Raw genomic sequence first — 26148 nt, 5'->3', positions numbered from 1 at the left:
AAACTAAAGAGCCAGAGGTTTATACAGAGCAGATCTTCGTAGATTTAGTTAGCTCAGTGATTGAAGATTTTCTAATAAAGAACTCTAACAAGGAAAGCCTGTGAGCCACTCAGTCATGACCATACACAACAGATATAGACCTGAAGTTTCTATATTATGAAAGAATTAAAAAAAAAACATGTTCAGTGGAAAAGAACATTCAGAATCCAGGGAAATACAGATGAGTTAATAATAGCAGATGATACCAAGATAAGCAGAAGATGCACGAAGTGCGTTTGTAGTCAGATAAGAGTCATGATGAGAAGGACCGAAAGTGTCAGAATTAGGAAGCCTAGTTTATAAAAGACAAGACTGACCCCTAGTGGCGCTACTTGGAAGCAAGTCCCAATTTTGATTTGAAGGGTCTGTTGGTTTATGCAACAATTAAAACAATAATATGTTTGCATGGCCAAAATACACATTTATTCTTCGGCGTTGTGCATTTTTAAGTTTTTTTTTTATGCAATTCTGCTCCTATAAGGGTTTAGGTCTGTGGACGTTTTAGTTCTGTGAATGTGTGCTTAGTCCCCTTACTGTTAAGTCTTGCATTAAGCTACACCGATTCCACTTACAGGGCAAGGCCATGAGGTGTGCGTGCGAGTGTGTCTGTGCGTGGTCTAATGTTGGCACCCGGTGGATTGGAGCTTCCTTTGATGCAATGAAGGCTGACAAGCGTGAAACAGGTCCAAGCAGGCACGTGGGCGCTGCCAATTAACCCTTTTCACCGTGTGAAACCAAACATAATTGCCTGTGTGTGCTGGGGGCCAATAGGCCATGGCCTGCCCAGCGTAGGCTGAAATGGGCATTAGCTGTGCTGCCAGGTGACCATTACACACAATTGAACTGCTGGGTGTCTCTCGAAATCACATAGTTACAGTTGCTATCTTCCCCTAATTGCCGTGATATTACCAAATGGTGCGTAATTTTAATTTTCACACTTTTTCAGTTTATTTTGAACATATTTTTAGATAATGTAGATTTAGTAGAGCATCTCAAATACTGTTGTATTATAACTTAGCGATATTCATTTTAAAACTTTGCACGGGTTTCACTCAAGCAATATATGCTTTGCAGTACTTTGATTTTTTTTTTCTTTTTTGTCTCCAGAAGAGAAAGTAGAGAACAGACAGAACGGAATGTGTAAAGAATACTAAATCAAACTTAACATGCAATGATAATCATGTTTTTGCTGATATTATGCAGACATATTTTTAGTGCATAAAACAAGAGCATCGTTTGTGTCCAGAAGAACTGATATTGAGTAAATGTCTCCATAAATAATCAAATATTCACATAGTCATTTAATAGCCACGTATTCCTTATTCCTTATTCCATTTGGAATATGCGACTATTAGATGGCCGTGGCTATTAAATTATTTAAAATACACAACTTAGGCTAAAATACATTAGAAAAATATTGTTGCTCAGCTCAGGAAAAGTTCATAAATGAAAACAATTTGTGCAGTTTCACATTGTCTATTTTTTACACAGTAAGTCTAATAATATAAAGTACATACAAAAAGTACACATAAATTCTACGTCATCACTGAAAGGCAACATAAAATAAATAGTAAGTTCATACTTGTATCAAAGTTGATGCTTGTTAATCATTAATTCAGTTCACAGTTCAACTTTTAATCTGAAAAATGAGCCTCATTGGAATGCAGACTTTAATTTATTGTCGATGACAGACAGACAGACAGACAGACAGACAGACAGATAGATAGATAGATAGATAGATAGATAGATAGATAGATAGATAGATAGATAGATAGATAGATAGATAGATATTGTGTTGTATTGTATTATGACCGCTAGTAGGCGTTGTTCTACAGTTTGTTGCTGCAGTCTCACCGTCCGCCTGCCTGCCCGTCCAAGTAGAAATGCTGGCAAAACACCCCCTCCTCATCTTGTTGAAAAAAATGGCGGACAAGCGGTAAATCTACGTTTGAAATACATTTCTACCTTACGAAGCAAGGTAAACTTCCCCGGACCAACCGACGGGCGACTCGCTTCAAGTTCCGCTCAGGGTCGAGTCCGGACTACCGTTGGATGAACTCAGCGGTCCCGCTGGGCTCCGGTTTTGCTAATGCTAATATTTGCCATCGGGTCAGGGAGTTAGCATGCTAGGCTAGCTTCCAGTGCAGTGGGCATGTCTGGTTGCATGTGTTTAGCGTATCCTGTAGGATGTTGCGTGTCCACTAACTGCATGCATGTTGTATTTCATTCACTACTTGTTTTAATTTCAAATATTACGCTACATGTAATGCAGAGCACTTCGCATGTTTTTGCTGCTAAATGAAAATATTATGGAAAAAAAATAGCACAGGAGAAAACGAAGGAGGGGGTTTCCATGTGTTTGGCTTTGTGTTGGGGATCTGGATTTATTTATGGGAATGTAAGCTGCGACAGTGTGTCCGTTTACAACAGAGTTCAGTCCCCCAGATAAAGAAGCCAGACGGGTAAATCAGCAGGACCCCTGTGTTGGCATCAGGGGGGGGCGAGTGTCTAACGCCAGTCTTCCTGTCGCTTCTCCAGCTTTGAAAACAAGGAGCGGGGTCGCTTTAATTCGGACGCCATCCCCCTTGGCGGAGGAAAAAGGCGCATTTCTATTGAAAGGGGAAGAGGGAGGCTGTCCAACGGTTATGAAGTTTTAAGGTAAGCTTGTTTATAAGACTTGCACAATTTAACGGAAACTGAATCCTTTGTCAAAGCATATCTATTCAGGCTTAGTTAATTAACGAAAGCGTTCATGTAGCGATTATATTTTTAGTGGAAACAATGAAAGATTTGCTAGATTATTAGCTGGTTTTGATTTGTTTCTCTTATTGTTTTTAGCCTGCAGTAAAGCTGTGGCTGCTGCATAGATTGCTATTATTATATTTTGATGGGTACGTTTGTTATACTACTAAGCTTACAGTAGGATAATGAGTTTCTTGATGAGCTTGTCCATATTAGTTTAACCCTGACCCTATGATGACGGGCAGGGCGTTGACTGATTTTAAGTGTTGTTAACCTTTCATCTTTTGCAATCCTAATTCTATTCTTGTCTCCCTTACATCCTTTAAGAACGTGTTAAACAATCTGAATTTTAAATTACTGTTTTTATTAGGAGTAGAGATGCACCAATGTGGATTTGTTGGCCAATTTCTGGTTCTCTTTACTGTTTGATCAGCTGCTTCTGATTTTGATGCATTTCATCTTTAATGAACAGTGAGATTTTTCTCAAGATTGTGGAAACATTGGTGTCATCATTTATTTGTGACTCAGTGAATGTCATGTTTTTATTTATTTTTTATTTTATTTTATTTTTATTTTATTATTTTTCTCTTATTTCCTTTTTTATGGACCTTTTTGGTCTGGAATAAAGATTGATTGATTGATTGATTTAATGAGTATGATATTTAATAAAAGAGCAACCTCCATTGTAGTTTTCAATCCGTTTGGAAATAAAAAAAAATACATGTAGAATTACCCCCATTTATATATTAAAACATGTCCAACTATCTTAATTTTTATTAAACTCAGAAGGTGCATCAAAGTACATACTAATGATTCACACACTTAGACACTATTTGGTGGAACTTAATGCACTTAATGAATGAATCAAAAGAGAATTGACTAATTTCATTCTTTTGTTGATTGATTGCTGCGTCATGCTCATAAAAACAAGACAAAGGTTGGGGACAGTTACTTTGCATAAATGGAAATATGTATGAGATGTCGAGCCGGGTACAAGAAATAACTAACAGATTATGCAGCATCTTCATGAGAAAGGGAGTAAAAATACAGGCTACTTTTAAGCACTAAATAATTAATAAATAATTTTACTGAAATGTGGACTGAAAATTCAACTCTTAGAGCTGCTGACTGTCATCAGTAGGTTCAATTCAGTTAGTTCAAACTAATCATTTGTGTGCAGGTTAATGCATAATTATACTTTATAGACAAAAATGTATATACACTGCTCAAAAAATAAAGGGAACACTTAAACAACACAATACAATATAACTTCAAGTAAATCAAACTTCTGTGAAATCAAACTGTCCACTTAGGAAGCAACACTGATTGACAACGGGGACCCTCGTCGGGTCAATCAGTGTTGCTTCCTAAGTGGACAGTTTGATTTCACAGAAGTTTGATTTACTTGGAGTTATATTGTGTTGTTTAAGTGTTCCCTTTATTTTTTTGAGCAGTATATATTTTTTGTGGTTAACAGTGTTTAACTGTGATGTTGTCCCATATTCAGTCTGAACTCGTACCGGTAAAGCACTTATACATAATAAGCTCACTCCTATTATGTGATTTTTTTTTTTATATTAGTCAGGATCATTCTAGGTTAAAGTAGCTAACAGCATCATGTCAGTAAAACAAAGGGACCATCAAGTTATTGAGCTTTAAGATTAAAAATTATATTCACACTGGTTTTTATTATTATTTCCTGGTTTTTAATGACATAAAACCATAACTGTCACCACTGTCTTAATTTTCTTTTAGATACACAGATTTCTCAAATGTATAGTATTATTATGAATTATTTTGTTTCTATGAGATTATTTTGTCTTTCCAGAGGAGAACACTGGTGTGTTAGTTGGTCTAAATTGTTGGAGCATGAGGAAACCTGTGCCACAAAAAGGTAGGAGTCTGGAAATGATACGCAGCAGTGAATCTTTCCTCTCATTCTTGATACTTCACTTTTATGCTACTCTTTAAGCATAGAATTAGGATGTTAAAACCATCCCCAGTTGATATGTTGAGCAGGGATTAGCAGTTAATGCAAGACACAAATGAGGAATAAAAAAAATGATTGTTTTGCAACCCTTGTTTTGCAGCTCTAGAATGGAAAGACGCCCGAATTATCAAGCATGCTCGGAGTGGACGGCCCTCCCGGGTGCCGTCACAGTACCAAGGTACCAATAACCTGGACAAGTCACTGCTTTAAAAATGACGTTCTGTTGTTTATGTCATTTAATAAGTATAGATGCAATTTTTATATTGATCGTAGAAACCCAAAGCCTGTTATGTTATGTTTTTGGTCTGACATTCAGTAGATTTACCTTCATACTTGCAACTTAATCTGCAGCAGGGCACTTCAGCTGGGAGAAGTACTTGAAAGAAACCGGGGCTACTGCTGCTCCTTCTTCATGTTTCAAACAGGTGATCACAGCTTTTCAATTTCAGATTTCTCCTTTCGCCACTGTAGAGTTTTGTCGCTATTTTACCCGGCTCATCTGTGTGTCATCACCACACAGAGTCCGACTCCTCCACTTAACGAGTTCAAGGTGGGGATGAAGCTGGAGGCCCAGGACCCCAGGAACACCACGTCCACCTGCATCGCCACCGTGGTGGGCCTGACGGGCTCGCGACTGCGACTGCGCCTCGACGGGTCTGACAATAAGAACGACTTTTGGCGCCTGGTGGATTCCTCGGAGATCCAGCCGATTGGCAGCTGTGAAAAAAGCGGAGGCATGCTCCAGCCGCCGCTAGGTGAGAGGAAAGCATGCACAGGCTTCTTACTTTGTCTTAGCGAGGTTTTCTGTAGTTTGTCCTCTAGAGGTCAGTAACTGCTTTATGTTTCTGCATGTCAATATTTTTGTGTCACGTTTTGGAATACCTTAGTTATTTCTGTATTCATTCTGAAAAGAACATGATCTTTAGTGTTTTTTTTTGTTTTTTTGTACTTTTGAAAAGTAGTTACAAATTTTCCCCTTCCTCTATCTATGAGAAAAATAAATGAAGTCTGACAGTTTTGTGACCAATTTTCTTTGTCAGGTTATTTATCAATTCACAAGCAGGTGAACTATTTACATATTTCTGGGCTGATTAAAGTAAAAACAATTGTTTCCTGTTAAGTTATCATTTCTGCCTCTCTGTGGTTTGTAACACAGATTTTAATCATTCAGTCCTAATTCAAATGACTATCTCTTCCAGGTTTCCGTCTCAATGCGTCTTCCTGGCCCATGTTTCTGCTGAAGACGTTAAATGGGGCTGAAATGGCTCCGTCTCGCATTTTTCACAAGGTACCTGTACAAAGTTAAAAAACCTGTTCAGAAAAACATACTTGAGTATGTGTGGAGGGTAAATTAAACATGTTTAGTTATTTGGCTACTCTCTTATTGACAGAAACACAAAAAACTGCAAGTCCTGCTAAAGTTTAGATTGGGGCAGCCCTGGGAAACTGGCTGCTGACTGGAATGTGTTTACAGTACATTTAGAGGAACCATATAGGTATAAGATGGCATTAAGGAGGAGACTTTATTTATTGCAACATGTTGAAACATGCAGTTCATTTAGTCTGTAGGATAGCGAGAGGAAGCAAGACTTTTAATCTCTGTTGAAACTTGCTAGATTTGGAAATACTGACAACCATTTGGAGATGTCAGTTAAATTAGGCTCTATATTCTATAGGAAATGCACACAGTGTCTCAGTTATAATAATGTGAGTCACTCTAAAATTGCTAATATAAAAGGTTAATGACTAAAAATATCAACTATAATTTTCTCTATTTCAGATATTAGTAAAACCCTGTTTATAGCAACTGCTCTCTCACACATCATTACATTGCCTCTGCCTCTAATATAAATAATTACAGCAAAATGACTATAAAACATTTAGAATATTTTTATTTTTTTATCTTTATACATGTGTTAACAGCTCTTAAACAGAATTTGCTAAAATCGGCATAAGAAGGTCCAGTCTTTCACAGAAGAACGGAGCACAAGTTTCTGCATCTCTGTCACAGCAGATATATTCTTTGCACCCAATAATCAATATCTGACTTCCTTTGTGCCTCTGCCTTCCCCAGCAGGAGCCTCCTGCTCCAGAGCAAAACTCTTTCCAGGTGGGAATGAAGCTGGAGGCGGTGGATCGGAAAAATCCACACTTTATCTGCCCGGCGACGGTCGGCGCATTGCGTGGAGTTGAGGTGCTGGTCACCTTTGACGGATGGCGTGGAGCCTTTGATTACTACTGTCGCTATGACTCGCGGGACATATTCCCAGTCGGCTGGTGTTCCCTCACTGGAGACAACCTTCAACCGCCTGGCACCAAAGGTTTGGACCCCAGCTGTTGCGTAGTTTTGTATAATTTTGTTTTGAGAGAATTGTCTTTTCACCAATATTGAAGCCATTGTGGACTGTTGTGTCTTAAAGTGTTAAAGTTAGACCAGAATGTGGGATGTCTTTCCACCAGTCTTTCCTTCCAGTGCTAAAGTAGTGCTGCTGCTGCTTCTTGCTTAACTCCATCTTATTTCTGCTGGTACTGATAAATTGATGTAGTTTCACTCATTGAGCCAAAGGAAGAAAATCACTGTGGTCAGAAACCAGAGGTAGGCTCATAGAGTGGACACATCCCTTCATCCGTCCTCTATTCTCGTTTATCCCTGCAGGGCCACAGGGGGGTGGTGTCTTATCTCAATCACATAACTTTTGGCACCAAGCAATATAAGACAAAATGAGTTTAATAAAGCTGAACTTGGCACAGGAATACTTCATATTTCTGATTTTTTATTTTTTTTTATTGCTATCACCTATCATATACTTTAAGACGGCCAATGTGCAGCATGAAGCTGTGGTTACAGGCACAGCTTCAAGACAACAGTTTCTGACTGTTGTCTTGTGATATCCCAGGTAGGGATATTAAGGACAATTTTAAATACTGTGTCTAACTGTCAAAGAACAGTGATGCGTAACTGGTAATGTTTGCGAACACTGCCAGCTGATTAGCATGGTTAATAAATGAAGATATTGTGTAATCTGAGAAATAATGAGATTTGTGTGGAAGACTCGCATCCTAGCACTGCAGTCCTCCACACTGTCTCTGTGAAACCAAACCTGTTGCGTAAAACCAGTAAAGAACTGGCCGTAGCATAGGCAATGGTTTGGTTTTGATTTATTTTTGTTGCTGTTTTTAGTTTTGCTTTTTACTCGAATGAGGAGGGATTTGACTCTGCAGAATCTCTGGATAAACATTTAAGAATGTCTTTATTAGGCAAAAAGTCTTGCTTTTTCATATTATATATTTAAATGCTCAGTCATATCAAAAATGAAACGGAAAAAGGTCTGCATTGGTGAGAGTTGTATGGTATGGTCATTATGTTGGGAACTGTACCAAACCAAATCACCTGGTTTTCTATTGAATGCCAGAAGGAGGAACTACTGAAGCGTTCCACTTGTTTACAAAAAATAATTTTAATGTTCTCACTTTAAACTGGAAAAGAAATATGACTGAACAAAATGCATCTTTTGTACTAAAACTACTGATATCTTATGTACTTCTTAGTTTGTAAGATGTTAACATCATACTTTTTACATCCAAGCATTTAAACATCTAAAAAAAAAGGGAAATACAAAATAATTCCAGACATCCGGCAGCCAATTGGCCAGAGATGAGAATTGATAATCGACAATAATCTTCAGAACCAAAAACCTAAAGTCAGTATTGGCCAGAAAAAGCATAATCGTTGCATCTCTGAATATCTTTCTAGCAGTTCTCCTTTTTTGCTCATTAAACCACTCCCACGAGCCAAGCTGAGGCATGTGCACAGCCTCCATGGCAGCTAAAAACAGAACAGTGTTAATGGGCCTCCAAATATGCCAAGCCCATTCGCTCACCACGTCCTCCTACAGCAACTTTGTTCCCCTTAAATATGTGCTCTAGTCTAAAAATGTCTGTAACTAGTAACAGGAAGCATGAACACAGCAGCGAGAAGGTTCAGATGTCCTGATTTCTCTTTGACTTGCTTTGTCGGTGAGCTTTCTAAAATAAGTTTGTCATCCTTGAAGACGGGAGTCTGTCTAACTGAAATTCTGCCTTTACATTTTTAGCACCATATGGCTTCGTCTCATTGCTGTTTATATTCTTTTGGGTCTGCTTTTCATCTAAAGGAGCGTGTTTACAATGCCTATGACATCTAACTTCATAAGTTATTTTTATTGTTTGCTTAAGCAGGACGCTCTTGGTTTTTAAAGCTGTAACATTTCAGAAGTGGCAGCCATGTTATTTTGTTTTTTCTTCTCTTTAGCTCAAGACATGAGATTCGGTTAGGACTTGAAACAAGAGCAAAGTCGTTCATTGTGCAGGAAACTTCATAGAAAGTAGTGAGGCCAGGGTTGTCTGCCACAAGGTCAGCCCTTCTCATCTGTAGAGTCCCTCGCATGTGAAGGAGGGAAAGAAAGGAGGAAAATGTGGAGGCTGGGCTCTTTCTGTGGACTGCTAGTGTTTTATGAAGGTCTGGCGGCCACCCAGCTGGCAGACTGGACTGTGACGTGGTTGAAGCGAGGCTGGGTGCCCCTCCACAGGCCCCTCTCCCTTTGACGCTCTGGCATCCAGAGTCTGATTAAACACCTTGGAAAGAGTTTCCTTCGGCAGAGTGGCAGGAAGCAGAGAGAAAAGACAGGCAAATGCCTTGAAAGATGAATTGTTTACATTGTTACTAGATGGAGGGAGGGGAGAAAGAAAGAGGGGTGGATCGCCAAGGAGCGGAAGGAGGAGTATTGCAGAGGAGGCGAGGGAAAAGAGGATCGGACATCAAGAGAGGGTGAATCTGAGGACATCAGCGCAGACAGCTTCAAACTTTTGGGTTTTGTGTTTGAGCTGCGGGGTGAGTTCATTTAATAAAATTACAACTGCAGTGGTGAGAGATTAAAATCCTCTTTATTGGAAGTAATGTTGCTGTAATATGATGCTGGCAGTGGTGTCATTGTGAACTCGGTGAACTCGAAGGAGGGGGAAGACAGGAGCTTGCTTGTAATGCATTCATTCGGCCGTATTCACAACAACTGCGATTGATTGTAACCTCAAGCTCTTTACACTTTTAAATATGTTACCAAGAGTTCACTTCGAATCAGTTTGGGATCAATCAGGTGATTTTCTCCCAGCCGAGCTGCTGGTCCCTCCTGAGACGTAGCGGCAGCCTGCAGACGATCGTTGCATTGATCGCAGCCGCCGCTGTGTGAAAGTGTTTATTAAATACAACCCCACGGGCCAAGACCTACGCTAATGAATGTGGCCATATCTCTCACAAATCTGCCAGTGGTCGATTCAGGGTGAACACCGCTACATTTTTGTTTGTGCAGTGTGTGTGTGCGCGTGTGCATGTGTGCGTAAAGACCCGCAGGTGCATTTAAAAGCAGAAATCTTCACTACACTTTAGCTTCCTTTTTTGTCTGTGGTTGTTTTCGCACGCACGGCACACATTCCTGAACTTTCCTGATGGCGAAGTGAATCCCTTGCTTGGCTTGTTTTAATGTTGTTGGCTCTCTTTAATGTTTGACCGTGTGGTTGTTCTCTCAGAGGTTGATGTGAGTTTTGCCACCGTCAGAGGAAGAGTGTGTTTTTACAGAGGAGTTTTGGAGGCAACAGCTGACTGAATATATTTTGCCTGTTAAGATTTAATCGTAGGATTTAAAAGGCGATTGTGCATTTCAGGTTTTAGTTGTATCTATCTCTAACTTAAGGGCAGATATAAGCCTTTCTTGTTCAACACATTCTCGTTTTTAACTTCAGATTCCCAATGCTTAGCTGGTGACTGGAAACAATTTTAAGTCGTACTGCATGCCATTAGTGAGCTCAAATATAATCAGGAAACCTAACAAATCATGTTCCAAAATCTATATTTCAAATAATTGTTGGAGCTGCAGTAAATTAGTCTTTTAATTAGCACCAGTACCAGGCTGTGTGCCATGAATAATTTGGCTGATGACTGTTTGTTATTGAACAGTCAGGCATTTACATTGCCTTAATGTAAATTTATTAAGAAACTACAGTTAAGTTGTATCCATAGATGTAGCCAGTAAAACTGTTTTTCATTAACTGGAATCTGTATAGAAACGCAAAAAAAAAACCAGAAAGACATCAGTACTGTTTTGTTGAGTATTTCTATGCTGCAAATCATATTGTTATCATGACATTTACCAACTTTAATGCACATCGTGTGTTTTGTTAATATTTAGCCTTGCCAAATAATACAACAAAACTAGGCTGTTTTCACCAATCGATAAAAAATCTGACCTGCTGACTCCGATCTTGGCCGATGCTGATTTTAAATAAATAACTAACTATGTTAGCTGTTATAAAGTCACAATAACCTTCGATGTTTAATATTATTTTATTGGAAAACTTTTAACAATATCTGTAAAAAGCAACACAAATTTGTCTTAACTGCACAAGGTAGTGCTCTCAAATATAAATAAAAGATTTAGAGGCTTCCTATCTAAACTAATAAATTAACTACTAAACTAAGGGATCTGAAAATTTGCTAAATATAGTAAAAGGGTTGCTAAGTTGACAACAGTGGGGTGACTATTGTTAAAAGATGTTAGCTTTTCTTGCTTTGCTCTTTTCTTTCCGCTCGCCTTTCTACTCTCTCAATGTCAAGAACTCTACAGTTTGAAGTTTACTTTGTCATTCCTGAAGCAGCTCCAAGACAGTGAAACTATCTGAGTTTGTTTGACCTCTGAGTTACACTGCTGCACATGTTCAAGTGTTTTTAAAAACATTTTGTTCTGCAAACAAAAAAAAACAAATAGAGAAGTGGTACTATGTAGAATGAACATGTGAAATTTTCTGGAAAGTATTACCGTTTTGTTTTCTTTATTTTTTGTCTTTGTAAAAAGAAAAAAAGTTTAGTTAAAGACTGGTTTCTGACTTTATCAGTATAGCACAGTCCAAAATACAGACAAGTGAGCAGAAAGCTAAGTGCAGATCAGAAGAAAATGTGTAAGATGCTATGAAACTCAACTACACACACACTTGAAGGTATATAGGACTTTAGCTGGTTTGTTCCTACATTTTCACCCGCAGATGTACTGGAGAAATTCCTGAGGGAAAATCTAAGCTTGCAACCAATTTTACATCCTCTTGAAATATCTCTGAAAAGTTTTAGGAACAAAGTAAATGTCTGTAATGGCGCCTGGGCTGCTGCTTAATTCACAAAACACAAAGAGCTTCTGTGTCATTCCGTTTTGTATGAGGGGCTTTCATCTTCATCATATATAAGTTGAATTGAAGAAATTTGGACTTTGACATCGCTGTGTTTTACATTCATCATTTGCAGGAGACAACCAGATTGAGACAGTCTCAGATACAGATACTGTTTTTACATATTGGTGACAGGAGTTTTATTCAAACTATACACTGTGTGCTTATCAATCTCTGCCGGTTCAGCTGTGCTGCCAAAGAGCCTTGGGACACCGACAGAAGGTAGCGTGGAAACCCCAGCAATGAATCCCACCCCGACGGTGGGCAGACCTCCAGGTCAGAGAGGTCGGAAACCCGGTCGCAGGAAAACAAAAATCACGGGACCCTGGAGCCAAAAGCCTTCTACGTTGGTATCGCAGAGCGTCCAGCCAGGAAAGGATTTGGAGCCCATCAAGATCCCCAAGAAACGAGGTCCTAAGCCAGGCAGCAAGGTAGGCCAGAGTCGGGCAGTACTTGGTTCTGCATCTGTGTTGGAGCAGTGAGCCGTAAACGCATTGAGCTATTGTAGCATGTTGCTAGCCGCTCTTGGGAGCACATGGACGTTCAGTTTCTATGCACCACAAATTTAGAACAAACTTCCAGAAAACTGTAAAACAGCTGAAACACTGGGTGCCTTTAAATCTCAACTTAAAACCCACCTGTTTAGAGTTTCTTATGGCTAAGTTAGGGTTAGAGTGTGGGTTTTGGATGTCTTCGATGTTTTTAATGTTTTTATCTTTACTTTTTATCTATTTATGTAAAAGTGGCGAGTGATTGAAGGTCATTGCGCACACAGAAAAACCCTGTAAATTCTAGACTCTAAAAGGTAAAAATAGTGCACAAAAATCCATGTAGGACGGCAAAGTCCCCCCCTCAAAAAAAGTCCACTTGTCACGCAAAAATTTGCGTGACAAGTGGACGGAGCCTGGTGCTGCAAGGTTGGAGACCTTGTCCTGTTAGGCGACGGGGCCTGGATAATACCCGTGTTAAATGGACGGTGGAGTCCGGCGACAACAGACGCTTAAATTCCGTAAAAAAAGTATGTTTTTTATGGGTTTTTTTTTATTATTATCTTTTTCTTTTTCCAAAATGTCTTTCTCTTTCTTACTGTTTATGCAATGTCACATGCTGTTTTTATTTTGTTTTTTAATTATGTAAAGCACCTTGAAATGCCTTGCTGCTGAAATGTGCTGTACAAATAAAATTTGATTGATTGTAAGAGTCGACTTCAACCCCTATTCCATGTTGATTGCATCTAGATCACAGAATGAAAGGGCTTTTGTTATTTGTTAAATTATGTTGTTGATGAGAAGATAACAAGGTGATTGGGTTATTTTAAACATTTGGTAAGGGTTACATTTTTCAGTTAATGACTAAAAGCTTAAGGCTTTCCTTCCAGTTTTGCACTGTGAGAATCAGACTACCCTCTGAAGTGAAGGCTTCTGGTTGGGTTTTAATGGTCATTAAGATGAGCTGAGCATGAGTTTCTGAAGCAATTCTGATGTTGCAGTTTTTATTGTGCTACTTTTTAAAAATTATATTAGTAAGAGTGTTGTTGCGTTGACCTTTCCACTGTATTTGCAGCTGGGATGGGGAAAGAGAGATGGCTGGTTTGAGGACTCTCTGACTGGTCCGGGACGGCCAGCTGGACCAGGGAGAACCAGAGGCAGACTGCTTGCTAGTTGGGCTCAGAGGATTGCTCTACAGCAGGCACAGGCCCAAGCCCAGGCAGAACCAGAACCAGAACAAATCAAGATCCCAAAGAAGCGAGGACCCAAACCTGGCAGCAAGGTATTTGTCCAGAAACAGAAACATTAACGTAAATGGATCACTAGGATCTAAGATTATAGTTTGTTTTTTTTAAGGGTAAATGGCTATAAAAAAATAGGATAGTAATTTTTTAAGAGTATCGTATAAAGCGTGTGATCATGTACCTAACAAAAAAGTATATGTTTACATATTTAAATGTTGGTTGCGTCAGGAATCTGTCACAGCTTTCACATTTATTATAATAAATTCACCAGAAGATGAATATTTCCATCACTTTATTAATCAAAGCAAAGGCTTCACTTAAATTGTTAGATTGTTTTGATTTATATCTTGTTGGAAACTAATATAAAAATGTTGTATTGGAAAAGTTAACAGTAGTTTATGGTCCAATGTGACATAGCTTTGCTAAAATATTGTAGACATTTAAATTACAAATTTCAATGTATTTTATTCAGATTTTGCATGATGCACTATCTTTAAAAAATGCATATTTGTGAATTGGGAGGAAAATTACAAGTTTTCAAATTTATTTTGAGAAGTAAATCTCTTACTAGTGGGGTGTGTATGTGAATTGATTTTCTCATTAAATAATCCTCTGGTAATTCATCACTTAAGCGTTGTAATTTTTGTATATTCATACAGAGAAAACCACGAGTTCAACCTAATCCAGTCCCAACGTCTCCCACCAGCAGCACTCCAGAGCCGGACACCAGTACTGTACCCCAAGACAACGCAACTATTCCCAACTCTGCACTTCAGGCTCCCACTGGTAAAAAAAAAAACAAAACAAAAAACAATAGCCATGGGTAAAGAAAAAGTTTATTATTTTTAGCATTTAGTCAGTTGTTTTTGAACATTAAGTGCATTTCAGATGAGCTCGGTGTGACATATTTCTGCTTTTGTTTACATGCACACTATCAGTTACTTTGTGTTGTCTTAGCATAATTTAATGAACTAGTTGACAAGTTCTATGATAAGTTGGTGGAGAAGAGCTGGAATATAACACCCACATGTCCATATAATACATATTATCCATATAATACCCTAGTAAAATATCCAGGGTTGTGTTTTACTAGAGGTGTAACGGTACATCTAATCTACCAAAAGTATCCACTGCAGTCCTATACAGGATATGCTGTTTTATTCACACATGTACCAAACAAATACAGTGTTGTTTTACACCTGAACACATGCAGAAAACGTTTGTGTGCAACTAAGTCTGCAAAGTAGCACAACTCCAAAAAGTGACACTTAAACAGGGGTTGCACTGATATGAACCTTTGGGCCAATATTGATATCTGACATTAATATGTTGGTTTTGCAATCTGTAGCTGATACTGAAAAATACCCAACCACACTGCTAATCACTGCTACATGACCAAACTAAATTCATACCACAGGACCAACTGTTTCTGATGCGTTAAAAAATGACTAATGCCGGCCGATACTGATGTTAGTGCTGCTTTATGTGCAGCCTTAACCAGAACTAGAGGCAGAGGACTCTGCTACTAAACTCTACTATTTGGGAACGTTAGGATTTCTCATGCAGCTACAGTGCAGACAGGAATCATTTTTGCTACGCCACTAAATGTTACAAGAAACTTGTTTTGATATAGATTATGTACAGTAATACCTTTACACACTTGTAAAACGTTTTGATTTATTAGTTAATAAAACCACTTTTTTTTTTTTTGTTCCTGAAGTTTGTGTTTATCTAAATAAGTACGGTAAGGTGGGACCTCACCTGGACCAGCGGCGCATCCAGCAGCTGCCGGACCACTTCGGCCCGGGCCGAGCCTCCTCGGTGCTGCAGCAGTGCGTCCAGGCCTGCGTGGACTCTGCCCACAACCAGGCTACAGTCTTCTCCTGCCTCAAGTCGGGACAAGGGGGCGAGGTCATTTCAGGTGTGGACTGAACATTGAAAAAATAAACGCATTTTTTCATCTCAGGCCTGTTTTTCTAAACCAGTGTTGTACTTCAATCAAAGCAGATTGCAGAGCTTAAGTTGAGGACCTGTTTAAGGGAAAATGAGGGAATGTTTGGCATATAAATATTAAATTGAGATGTTAAAAATAAACGAGTGAATTGCCACAACCACCTACCGGTTTTTTTTCAGCCTTCTTTGACCAGCAGCAGCACACTCTCACCCTCCCCACGGTCAGCAGTGTCACATACGTCCTCCGTTTCCTGGAAAAACTCTGTCACAACCTTCACTGCGATGCTCTGTTCGGCAGCCAGCCTGTGGCCAGAGGGAGTGGTCACTACGACAGCCACTCGTACTCTGCAGGTCAGATCCACTGTTCTCCCGTCGTGGCCGCTCATTTGCATCATACAGTGTTTTAGGCTTTAATTTAGTGCCTAGACTTCAATAAAAAATATCAAAGCTGTAACCACAGGGCACATTTTTCAGATAAGAGCTTGAAAGTCTGCTAGTATGCGGACAGATAGGACAACCGCTTTTAGCTCTTAATAGACTTTTTTTTTTAAGCTGCACGCTTAGTTTCTGAAGCAGGAGAGATCAAGTCTTCCAATAAGTTTATGTCCACATGATTAATGGAAACCACTAAGAGAACATGTTAGGAGCAGAATTTATCAAATGATGATATCAAAACAGAGAGGAGGGGGGGGCATTAATGCTTTTTATTTTATGTGCATTTCACTCAGGAGAGTGAGATGCACCTTTACTCAACATTTTTTGTAGCCATTTGGCGCTACAAATGGCTACAACAATACTTTCAGAAATAACCAAGCTTGTTTTTATAGCAGCCATTACGTTAGAACATTATATTTGCTGTCTGAAACATATTCAGCTGTGTTGAGCCACAAACCAATGATCAGAATCTCCACGTTGACAAAATATAAGTTTGGTAATGAACAGTTTTAGACCATTAATAGACTGATTAAAAACAGTCAGAATTTAAATTGTGTTTGCTTCATGTTGGTTTGTCATGTCGAATATCACCACATGCACATTATTTATGTTCATCTCATCACTAGGTGACCTGCATCAGCTGGAATTTTCCCAATTTCAATTTAACAGCATGGCTGATTTTCTTTAGTCAGGAAGCTTCTGTTGTCCTGACAGTAATGCATTAAAAACAACTCTATTTTTTCCAATTTGTGTTGTTTGTCTTAGTCTGCTCTAATTACATATAATTCATATTTAAAGCCTGATCACTTTATAAACATCTGCCATAAATGAGTAGCCACTAGATCACTGAGTGTCTTTAAGTGTTTTTCTCTGGCCTTGCCCAGGGTGTTTTTGCCTCCCTGCATTCTTCCCTAAATGAGAAGCCTGTTTTTTTTTCTGTGCTTTATGCCATCTGGTCAACTCATTTATATAGCAACTTTTTTTGTAACTCTGAATCAGCTGTTGATCTGTGCTCCATATGTGCCGATTTCAGAGAGGAGAGGTTTTGGAGACACCCTGACTGCGGGCCCAGGCAAAGGCACGAAGCGCTTCCAACAGGACTTCAACGGTCCGCTAACTTCCAAACTAGCTAAACTCCCCAGGCACTCCACTGACGGTATGCGAGACTTATTATTATAGCCATTTAGTCTAGCAGGGGACTTTCTATTTTTTAATTTAGTGTGGCAGCCCATGTGAAACACTGTTATCACTTATATATTAATGATAGTGTGCGTTTTTTTTTTTGTGAATAAATTGGAGTTTAAATATTAAAGTATAAATAGACGTTTTTAAAAATGGGGGCATAATTATCACTTCTTTCTGTTCTGCAGGATTAACTTTCATAAGATAAATAAATAAATCCCTATTTCTACAAAAGTTGTGGTTTCTAACATAATAGAAACTTAAATCAGATTTGATTGAATAAATTGACTTGGTTATTGATTATTTTGTGGTGTTAAATGTTAATTGAGAGCTTTTTGTTCTCAAAATACAAAGAAATGAATTAAGGCTCAGTAGTGGTCATACTTTTCTACAATCTTTGTTTTTATATATATATGTTTCGCTGCCTTTTTTGTTAGAATTTGCACATTTACGATGGATGGAGCTTCTCCGAAAATTAGGTTTATACATATTAAATGGCTCTAAATTCTCGGTTCAGCACATTTTACATAAAGATTTTAATTAGAAAATGACTGCTTTGACTGGTCCAGTAAAGCTTTAAATAACCATACAAAAGGAGGTAGTTAAACTGTAGCTCATAGCTTAGTAGAGAGTGGTATTAAATTTTGGAGCAGGAGGTTAATCATTTAATCATCTTTCAATTTCCTTAGACTTTAATTAAGCTAATGGAATACTTGGAGAGATTTCTATAAAGGGGTAATAACCCCTTATAAGGGCCTTTTTCTTTTACTTGAGGCCACAACAGACACTTAAACCCCTGAAAGTTGGAGCAGTATCACTGTTAAAATCTTCCGACTTTTGTTTTTTTTGCGCAGGTGAGAATAACGTTTCAGCATTGGAGCACTCGAAAAAGATCCCGCTTTCCCCAAACTCTCCGGGTCTGACGCCTGGCCTCAGATCTCCCTCCAGGCTGCTGCATCATAACAGCTCTGCAGGTGGAACGATGTGGAAAACATTCTGCCCGTCTAGTGTTCAGAGATTCAGTGTCTGATATCATACTTGTGTGCAAATAATCAGAAATCAAGTCAATGTGTTGTGTTTGTTTTTGTATTGCTTCTGATATCTGTATGCACTTTAACTAGTTTTATTGTAAACTCTGAAAATCATGTATTTTACAGTACTCTAAGAAACAAAATGACTTTTTTATGTGCCACAATCATCACAGTAAAAATACATTAGTGCTTCAGATATAACCTTCTGTAACAAATCTAAATGACACGAGTTTCACTTTTTTAAATTAAGCAACTGAAATAAATATATTTTCAATGATGTTCAAATTGACATGTAACGCGTGGAATGTGGCTTGAGCTGCCTGCCTCTGTCTCCCCTTTCTAAATGAATTATAATATATATAGAAAACATGTATTTTTTATGAAAAAGAAAATAAGATTTGTTGGATTCTTAAAAATACAAATTTCAAGCCTAACCTTCCCAGTCTTAATTTTGTTTTTTTTCCAGGCAGTTTCCAGGAGAGCCCCAGACCCAGCGGTCAGGACCCAAATCTGTGGACTGTCGAGGAAGTCATGCAGTACATTCGAGATATTGACCCAGTTCTGGCTCCTCATGCCAATCTCTTCAGAAAACACGTATGCATTCTTTTTACTCTTTCATCAGAGAGATCAGATAGCCTTTTTTTTTCATTCTAATTATTTAAATTCTTCCCATAGAAATGAGCAGCAGTCATGTATTTCTGTAGTGCTTAAAGCGGTTTGTGTGGTTTTCTCCCTTTGTTGCAGGAGATTGATGGCAAAGCCCTTCTGTTGCTGCGCAGCGACGTAATGATGAAATACATGGGTCTGAAGCTCGGGCCCGCTCTCAAACTAACCTTCCACATCGACAAGCTTAAACGAGCTTAAAGAGGCTGAAAACAGCGGCAGCCTCCGAAAGGGCTTCCCTCTTACCCCGTCTCCCTTTTCTAGTGTCGGGATGCCATGCACTTCATAAAGGATATATACTGATGTAGCAATTTTTAATCTGACCATCGTATGTCTGGTCTTCTTGTACTTCTTTTTCCTCATCTAATGAGGAATGTTTTTGTGCAGCACAATCCAGCTCACAGGCAGCACGGTTATGTACAGACTTTGGGTAAAAATATCCATTTCTGTCAATATAGTCGAGGAAAATCAAAGTCCAGCCCTCGATTCAGTAGTTTATGGAACCACAGTTGGAATTATGTGGTTTTGCTCATATGCTATTTTTAAATTGTCAACGTGTTTCATCATGTTGCTTGCATGATGGCCAAGTGCCCCCAGTTTGGACACATCTCTGCAAAGTTGTTTTGTTTCAAATTTTATGATGCAATTTTCCTCTTTAGACATAAGTTTTCTTCTGGCAACTTTTCTGTATTTATTCAGTTATATTTTAACTTTAATAATTCATGTGTGACTTAAGGTCTCCGTGTAAAAGGCTGGGCTTCAGATTGTTTGCAAAAAACCTATTGTCCCTTATGAGATTGATGAACGGCCACAACAGTTTCTATGAAGTTACTGCCATTTTTTTTTCCCCAGCTTTAGATATTTTATCTTCATTGGTTATGATTAAATCATAAAGTACATTTCATTTTTTCAGCTTTCCCTCTTAAAACCTTTGGAAGCAGGGAAGGTCTTCTCAATTTTGCAGTTGTCTGTATTGATAGTCAAGGAAACTCACTCGATGTTTAATCATTTCAGTGTAACTTGAAATCTCCTGTGGCTGTTTTTTTTTAAAAAGTTTAAGGGTTTTTCAGCCTGTTTCCACAACGTTACACTTAACCTGTACATTTTCATATTTTGTACTTCTATAATGTATTTTTCAATATTAATTGTTGGGTTATTTGAAAAAGTCAGAAACCCCTAAAACAAGAGCAGAAAACACTACAGGCATCCCAATAATTGGGAATTTTGCTATTAGTCTCAGTTTGAGGCACAACTTTTGCATTTACAAGATTAATCTTGTTAGGGGGGGGAAAAAATCATTTTATGAAAGGAGAATGATTAACTTTTATTCCAGATTTGCAGTTTTATTCTCTTTTCTACATGTTGTTTACAATGCTGTTATTTGTACTTTTCTAATTTTTATACTTCGTTAGTGCTCCTACGGGACGAGACGCGTCATATTTAGCATGTTAATAAATTTATAATTCCATTTGTCTTCTGTTTGAGCTGCAATGTCAACACGGTATGTAGTTGTCTGTTTATACTCTTGTGTTGAGTTTGCCACAAAAATGTTCAGTTATTTAAATTAAAGTATATGCTCACATTGATTGGTGGTTAAAGATTTCTTATTGCAAATATTACAAATAAAAGTCAGGCAAGTTTTTTTTTTTTTTTTTTTCTTTAAACCAAGTTTAGTTTGATTTAGTGTAACAACATAGCCCACCGACAGAGGGCAGTACAGATCTGTTTTTGCTTTCTATCGTAAGTCATGCTTTGCCACTGACATGCTCTACCTTGGGTGGCCATCTCTCCATCTGGTAGTCTCAGCTTGATGTTCTCTGATATTTTTACACCATGTAACTGCTTCATGCGGTTGTCTCCACTATCAGGGCTTCGGCTGTATTGCTCCTAAGTTATTTCATTAATTCTCTGCTATTTAAAGCTTCCCCTCAGGCTCGTTTCAAGATAGGGAAAATAATTGGAGTGTAAGGTGCTTTTTTTTTTAAAGAAGTTCAATTTCCGTGTTTTTATACACATTTTTACAACTATGCCCTCCACCTGAGTGAAGACTTCCTTTAATTCTAATTGTATAGGGTTTATGTGATTTCAGGCAGGTCTCCAGCTAGACTTTCCTATTAAAGATTAGAACGAAAATAAGAAAATTATGGTTTTACATGCTGAAAGGTTGCAGACAGTCTGTCAGTTTTGACTACAGGCTATTGTACAACTTTGCCATTCAAACTGGATTGCTAGTTCAGCTTGTCAGCTTCATATTATAAATTTAAGACCAGTTAAACCTGTAGCAATCCATTGTTGCAGTATTTCTTTGGGCTAATTTTGATTTAGAAATTGAAGATTAGCTCTGTATAGAAAATAATTTGCTTCAGAAAATGCACTTGCATGATTTTTAAGAGTATTTAACGAAGCTGCATCTATAGTTCATGACTAAAGAGCTCAACTGGACAGTGACAGGTTATAATGAATTAAACTAATCAACTCTGGGCCGGCCAGTTAGTTACTCTGGGAAGGACCCCAGTGCAGATCTAACTCCTCAGTCTGCTATGCCTGCAGGAAATCAGATTCAAGCACAACTAGATTTTTTTTTTCTCTGCAATCAATTAACTCATCCTTCTAAAAATAATAAAAAGGCCAGACGTATGCAATCATGCTCCTTAATTGGTATTCATGATAGACTCAGGACTCATTTAAATTATTTAATTGCTTGTTATGCCAATTGTGGATGGTTTTCCAATTATCATTTTTTAAACCCTCAGCAAACAGGTATTAACAGCCCTGCTTACTTTTATTGATTATCCTTGGGCTAAATGTCCTGGAGTGGTTGATTGCTTTGAACTGGCAATTATATACAGTACATTGTCTTCCACAACCATTCATACCCTTTGAATCTTTACACATCTTATGTTGCAACTACAGAAACTTGATGTATTTTCCTGAGACCAATCTAATTCTGAAGGAAGAAGAAGTCAATAAATAGTTTTCAAAATATTTACAAAAGCAAAAGTTTGAAAATGCAGCATGCATTTGTATTTTGCTCCCTGATAATCATGACTAAAATCTAGCTTGGTCTTGAGAAGTCACCTAATTTACTAATGGAGCTTTTCAACTTCGCACAGCGTACCAACAAGCCCAGAGAGAAGAACGATCATTTGAGAAGCAGCCAACAGACCTATTCCAGCTCTGAGATCCACATCTCATGTGGCACAATATGTGAACAGGACAATTATTAGTTGTACTCTTTATAAATCTGGCCTTTATGCTTCTTTATGAAAGCTTCTTTATGCTTTCATAAAGAAGCATAAATCTTGGTGTGGTGGTGTTGTTTTTTTGGATCTTTTAACTAATTCACGTCAGACAAGTTTTATTTGGGTCAAGTGAAAGAAGGTGGTCAGATCAGAACATTTTCAATGTGACATCATGCTCTGGAGATGGTTTTCTTCAGCAGAGACGGGGAAATTGGACGGTGCAAAACACAGGAAAACTAGAACTCGAGGCAAAGTTTCACCTTCCAGCAGGAAAGCAAACCTAAATATACAATCAGAGCTGAAATGGAATGGTTTTGTTTAGTGGCCAATTCAAAGTCCATACCTAAATCTTGTGGAGAATGAGTGGCAAGACTTAAAATGTGCTCATCACAAATGGCATTTCATCCAATCTGATAAAGCTTAATCAGCTTTGCACAAAGAAGACATACAAAGGTTCAACAGAGGTATTGGTTCAGGGTGGCTGAAAACAAACATAGACCTCACTTTTCTCAATTGAGGGGTATAAATGCGTTTCTAAATTGAGTTAGGTGAACAGAAAAGAACATCAAGCCAACGTACAGACTCCACCCGTCATCTGCATAAAATCATTCTTGCAGTCGTAAGGTAGATTTTGTCCATAGATGACTAAATGATCACTGAAAACGTGGCCAAAGAATAACTTCCAGTGAAGCAACTGTGCAAACAGAAGACTTCAACCACACCCGCTGAGTCAAAACAGGAAAGCGTACCGCATAATGTTGAAAACAGTGACCAAGGCTGTTACAGTGAGGAGCATGAATGCGTGTCTCTGTGTACGTGAGCATATGACACACACACACACACAATCTGTGCTGGGTTTGTTATGCTCTAGCACATGTGACGAGCTCAGAGCTCGTGGTTGATGCATGCGCTTGTTGATGTGTAATAGTAGCCAGTGTTTTGTGCTTTTTATAGAAGTAACGGCTCCTTGTGGTGCCTGTTGTTTTTGTGAAGGGTGTAAATTCAGGTTTCGGGTTGGTTCCCAACATTACATTGGAATTTTTTTTTTTTCTTTGGTCAGCTGCCACTCTTCTTTCATTTGGGTCTTGTCATCAGATAGTGATACTATGGGGAAATCCTGCCCTTAGTATTTACCATTATTCTACAGAGCTCCTTCACCCACCGCCGTTATTGCCCCAACAGTCAGACACTCTATGAAACAGCAAAACAGTTTCACTATGTATAAAAGGAAGTCTTGTGGGCTTGCAGTTCAGTCATAACTGTGACAAAGATAAACGACTTTCTCAGGTCTTTACATTGCCTTATTTTCTTTTCCTCAACAAGTCTGACATGTTGTGTTCTGCAGAGCTGTTTAGAGTTGGGAGTTTCAGGGCCAAAATAAAAAATAAAAAAAATCAGGTGCCAATTTCATTATCTTATCTTCAGTTGAGAATCCAGTGAGTGCAAAAGCCTCTGTGTCCTTCCAGTTCCAGAAGGTTTCCGAGCCCTTTGAGCAATTTATCATTGTGTTGCTTTTCAAACATATATGGTGAGTTTTTTCAGCAATGGTGCACCATACTTTTCAATTACTCTGCTAATATGTCTTTAGTGACTGTTGTGTGTTAAAGAGAAATAACATTCAGCTGCCTTTATCTATAAATTAATGTTCATACTGTCAATTTTTCAACATTTTTTTTATGTTTTTGTCCATACAATTGGTTCAGATAATTATAGAAGTTTTAACACCAAAGATTAAGCAAGTAAACCCAAAAAGCCACTTGCAAATGGTGATTCCATTTATTAAGAGGAATAATAATAACCAAACCAACCTTGCCCTGTGTGAAAATATGATTGCATCCTATAAACCTGTTTGGGTGGGTCACCAATAGAGACAATACAATCAAGTATTTGTGATAAATGCCATTGCATCTTTTGAATATCTGTGGAGAAATTTTAGCTCACTCTTCTTTGCACAGTTATTTGAATACCAGCCACGGCACTGTATTTCTGTGGATGAATGAGTTGTTTAATGTCCAGACTTTGAAATTTTGTGTGCATGTTTATGTGTGTGGTTGATTTGTTTTGAGTCGCTCAGGTCAGGTGGGCTTTGGTTCATTGACCTGCTGCATAACTCAAGTTCAGGTCAGCTGGAGGTGGCAGACTGTTGACAGGGTTTTCAGGTAGAAGACAGAATTTATTGTTTACAGCCATCAGTATTCAAGTCGGCCCCAGATCATCACATTACCACCACCACCATGTTTGACTGTTGATTTAATGTCTTATGGCACATATTCCATAACATGTCATGTTTTTCTTGTCAGTTCATAGAATATTTCCCTGAAAGTCTGAGAAATTAACAGGATGCTTTGTTTGTTTGTTTGTTTGTTTGTTTGTTTGTTTGTTTTAGCAAATGCGAGATGAGACTTTATCGTGTGTGTATTTTCTTTTTTTTTGGACTCCCATGGGTACAGCGTGACTCAGTTTCTTTCTTTTTGTGGAATCATGAACAATAAACACACCTTAATTGAGGCTAGTGAAGGTGCTTTGAGTTATTTTGTGATCTCCTGCATGAATCACTGACGCTCTCTTCGAGTAGTTTTTATAGACCAGTCAGTTTTCGAAAGATTCACCTCTGTTCCATGTTTTCTCACTTTGCAGATGATGTCTCACTATAGTTTCCTAGCTATCCTAAAACCTTCTGGCCAGTTTTGCAGGCCAGTAGATATCAAAGACTTTGTTTCTCATCTGTTCTTGAATTTCTTTGGATCTGGGTTTGGTGTGTTGTTGTTTTTTTTTAGATCTTTTAACTAATTCACGTCAGACAGGTTTTATTTGGGTCATTTCTTGATCCTGCAGGTCTGGCAGTAATGAGACCTGGGTGCGGCTCATGAATTTGAACTCAGCTTTCCTTCCAAGAGTTTCAAAAATTGTTGGATCAATGGTTAATCACAGTCAAGTCATGATCTTTAAGGAAGGATTATTATTTTTTCGTGTAGGGTCGACTGGTGTGGATAGTTTTATTCTGTAAATATACAAAATCAATATTTTGAACTGCATTTTGTGTTTTCTCAGGTTACCTTTGTCTGATATTAACATCTGATTGCCGTAACTTATCATTAAAGAATGACAACAACACAACAACTGGAAGAAATTTGTAAGAGAGCTCTTTCACAGGAATGTATTACCTGAGTGTCAGATATTTCATTAAAACAAAGTGAATCAGAGGTCTAGCATGAAAGAGATTTAGCAAAAATATGTTCCTGGTATTACATTTGTTTAATTTAAACCTTGAGAATGGCTTATTTAAAGCGGAAAAAGTACTTAAAAAATCTTAAATAACCCCTTATTTATATTAGCTTTCAAAGATAAAACAGTGGCTCATATGTTTCGCGTCATTGTAAAGAAGTGTCATGATTTTAGAATAGGACTTGTTCACTTTGCATCATTCTTTTTCGAATCGACAAAAATAAAATTAAGAAAAACTCAAAAGATTATTGTGTGGGATCTCCCTCCAAAAGAAGCCTGCTGACAGACCAGAGCAGGTGCAAAGAGAGCACCTATGTAAATAAGGAAGCACAAAAAAAGCACAGATAAATTGTTGAAGCAGCTGATTTATAAGGATTTTTGCAAAGTAAACTGACATAAACACTACATAAACAAAGCACTGTGTGCATTGTACGTCCATCTTGTGATAAACGCATTGATGCAACACCACCAGTTTTACCTCCAGGTAAACATTCAACAAGCCTTGTAAAAGCTGCTCAGTGTAACTCCACCCCCTGTTGCTTATTAGTCGGCCTTTGGTAGCATGTGCTCGCCGCTGTCACCACCAGATTAGCAAGCAGGCTTTAAGCCCTGCTCACAAAGACACTGTGTACAGAACATAAACTGTGTTAATGCTGCTCGCTTCCA

At 38.3% G+C, this 26148-nt stretch overlaps 1 protein-coding gene across 3 annotated transcripts; it reads left to right on the top strand.

The window, feature by feature from the left end:
* Positions 1–1780: 1780 nt before the first annotated feature.
* Positions 1781–20601, top strand: LOC103477834 (Scm polycomb group protein homolog 1). Of its 3 annotated transcripts, none has more exons than XM_008431140.3 (17): positions 1781–2017; positions 2578–2697; positions 4610–4675; positions 4872–4949; positions 5123–5196; positions 5292–5526; positions 5971–6059; positions 6849–7092; positions 12206–12450; positions 13583–13789; positions 14411–14537; positions 15472–15672; positions 15885–16055; positions 17173–17295; positions 18176–18295; positions 18819–18946; positions 19097–20601. In XM_008431140.3, exons 3-17 carry the CDS (start codon positions 4651–4653, stop codon positions 19214–19216), a joined length of 2187 nt encoding a protein of 728 aa, XP_008429362.2. In that variant the 5' UTR covers positions 1781–2017; positions 2578–2697; positions 4610–4650; the 3' UTR covers positions 19217–20601. The 3 variants fall into 3 exon arrangements, with proteins under 3 accessions (XP_008429362.2, XP_008429361.2, XP_008429359.2); XM_008431139.3 differs by having other exon boundaries at positions 1785–1975; positions 6846–7092; XM_008431137.3 differs by having other exon boundaries at positions 1785–2017; positions 6846–7092.
* Positions 20602–26148: the final 5547 nt, after the last annotated feature.

This window comes from Poecilia reticulata, chromosome 16, assembly GCF_904066995.2.
Source record: "Poecilia reticulata chromosome 16, P_reticulata-male-v2, whole genome shotgun sequence".
Lineage (NCBI taxonomy): Eukaryota > Metazoa > Chordata > Actinopteri > Cyprinodontiformes > Poeciliidae > Poecilia > Poecilia reticulata.
The sequence above is the reverse complement of the archived record's forward strand: the minus strand, read 5'-3'. Positions and strand labels throughout refer to the sequence as shown.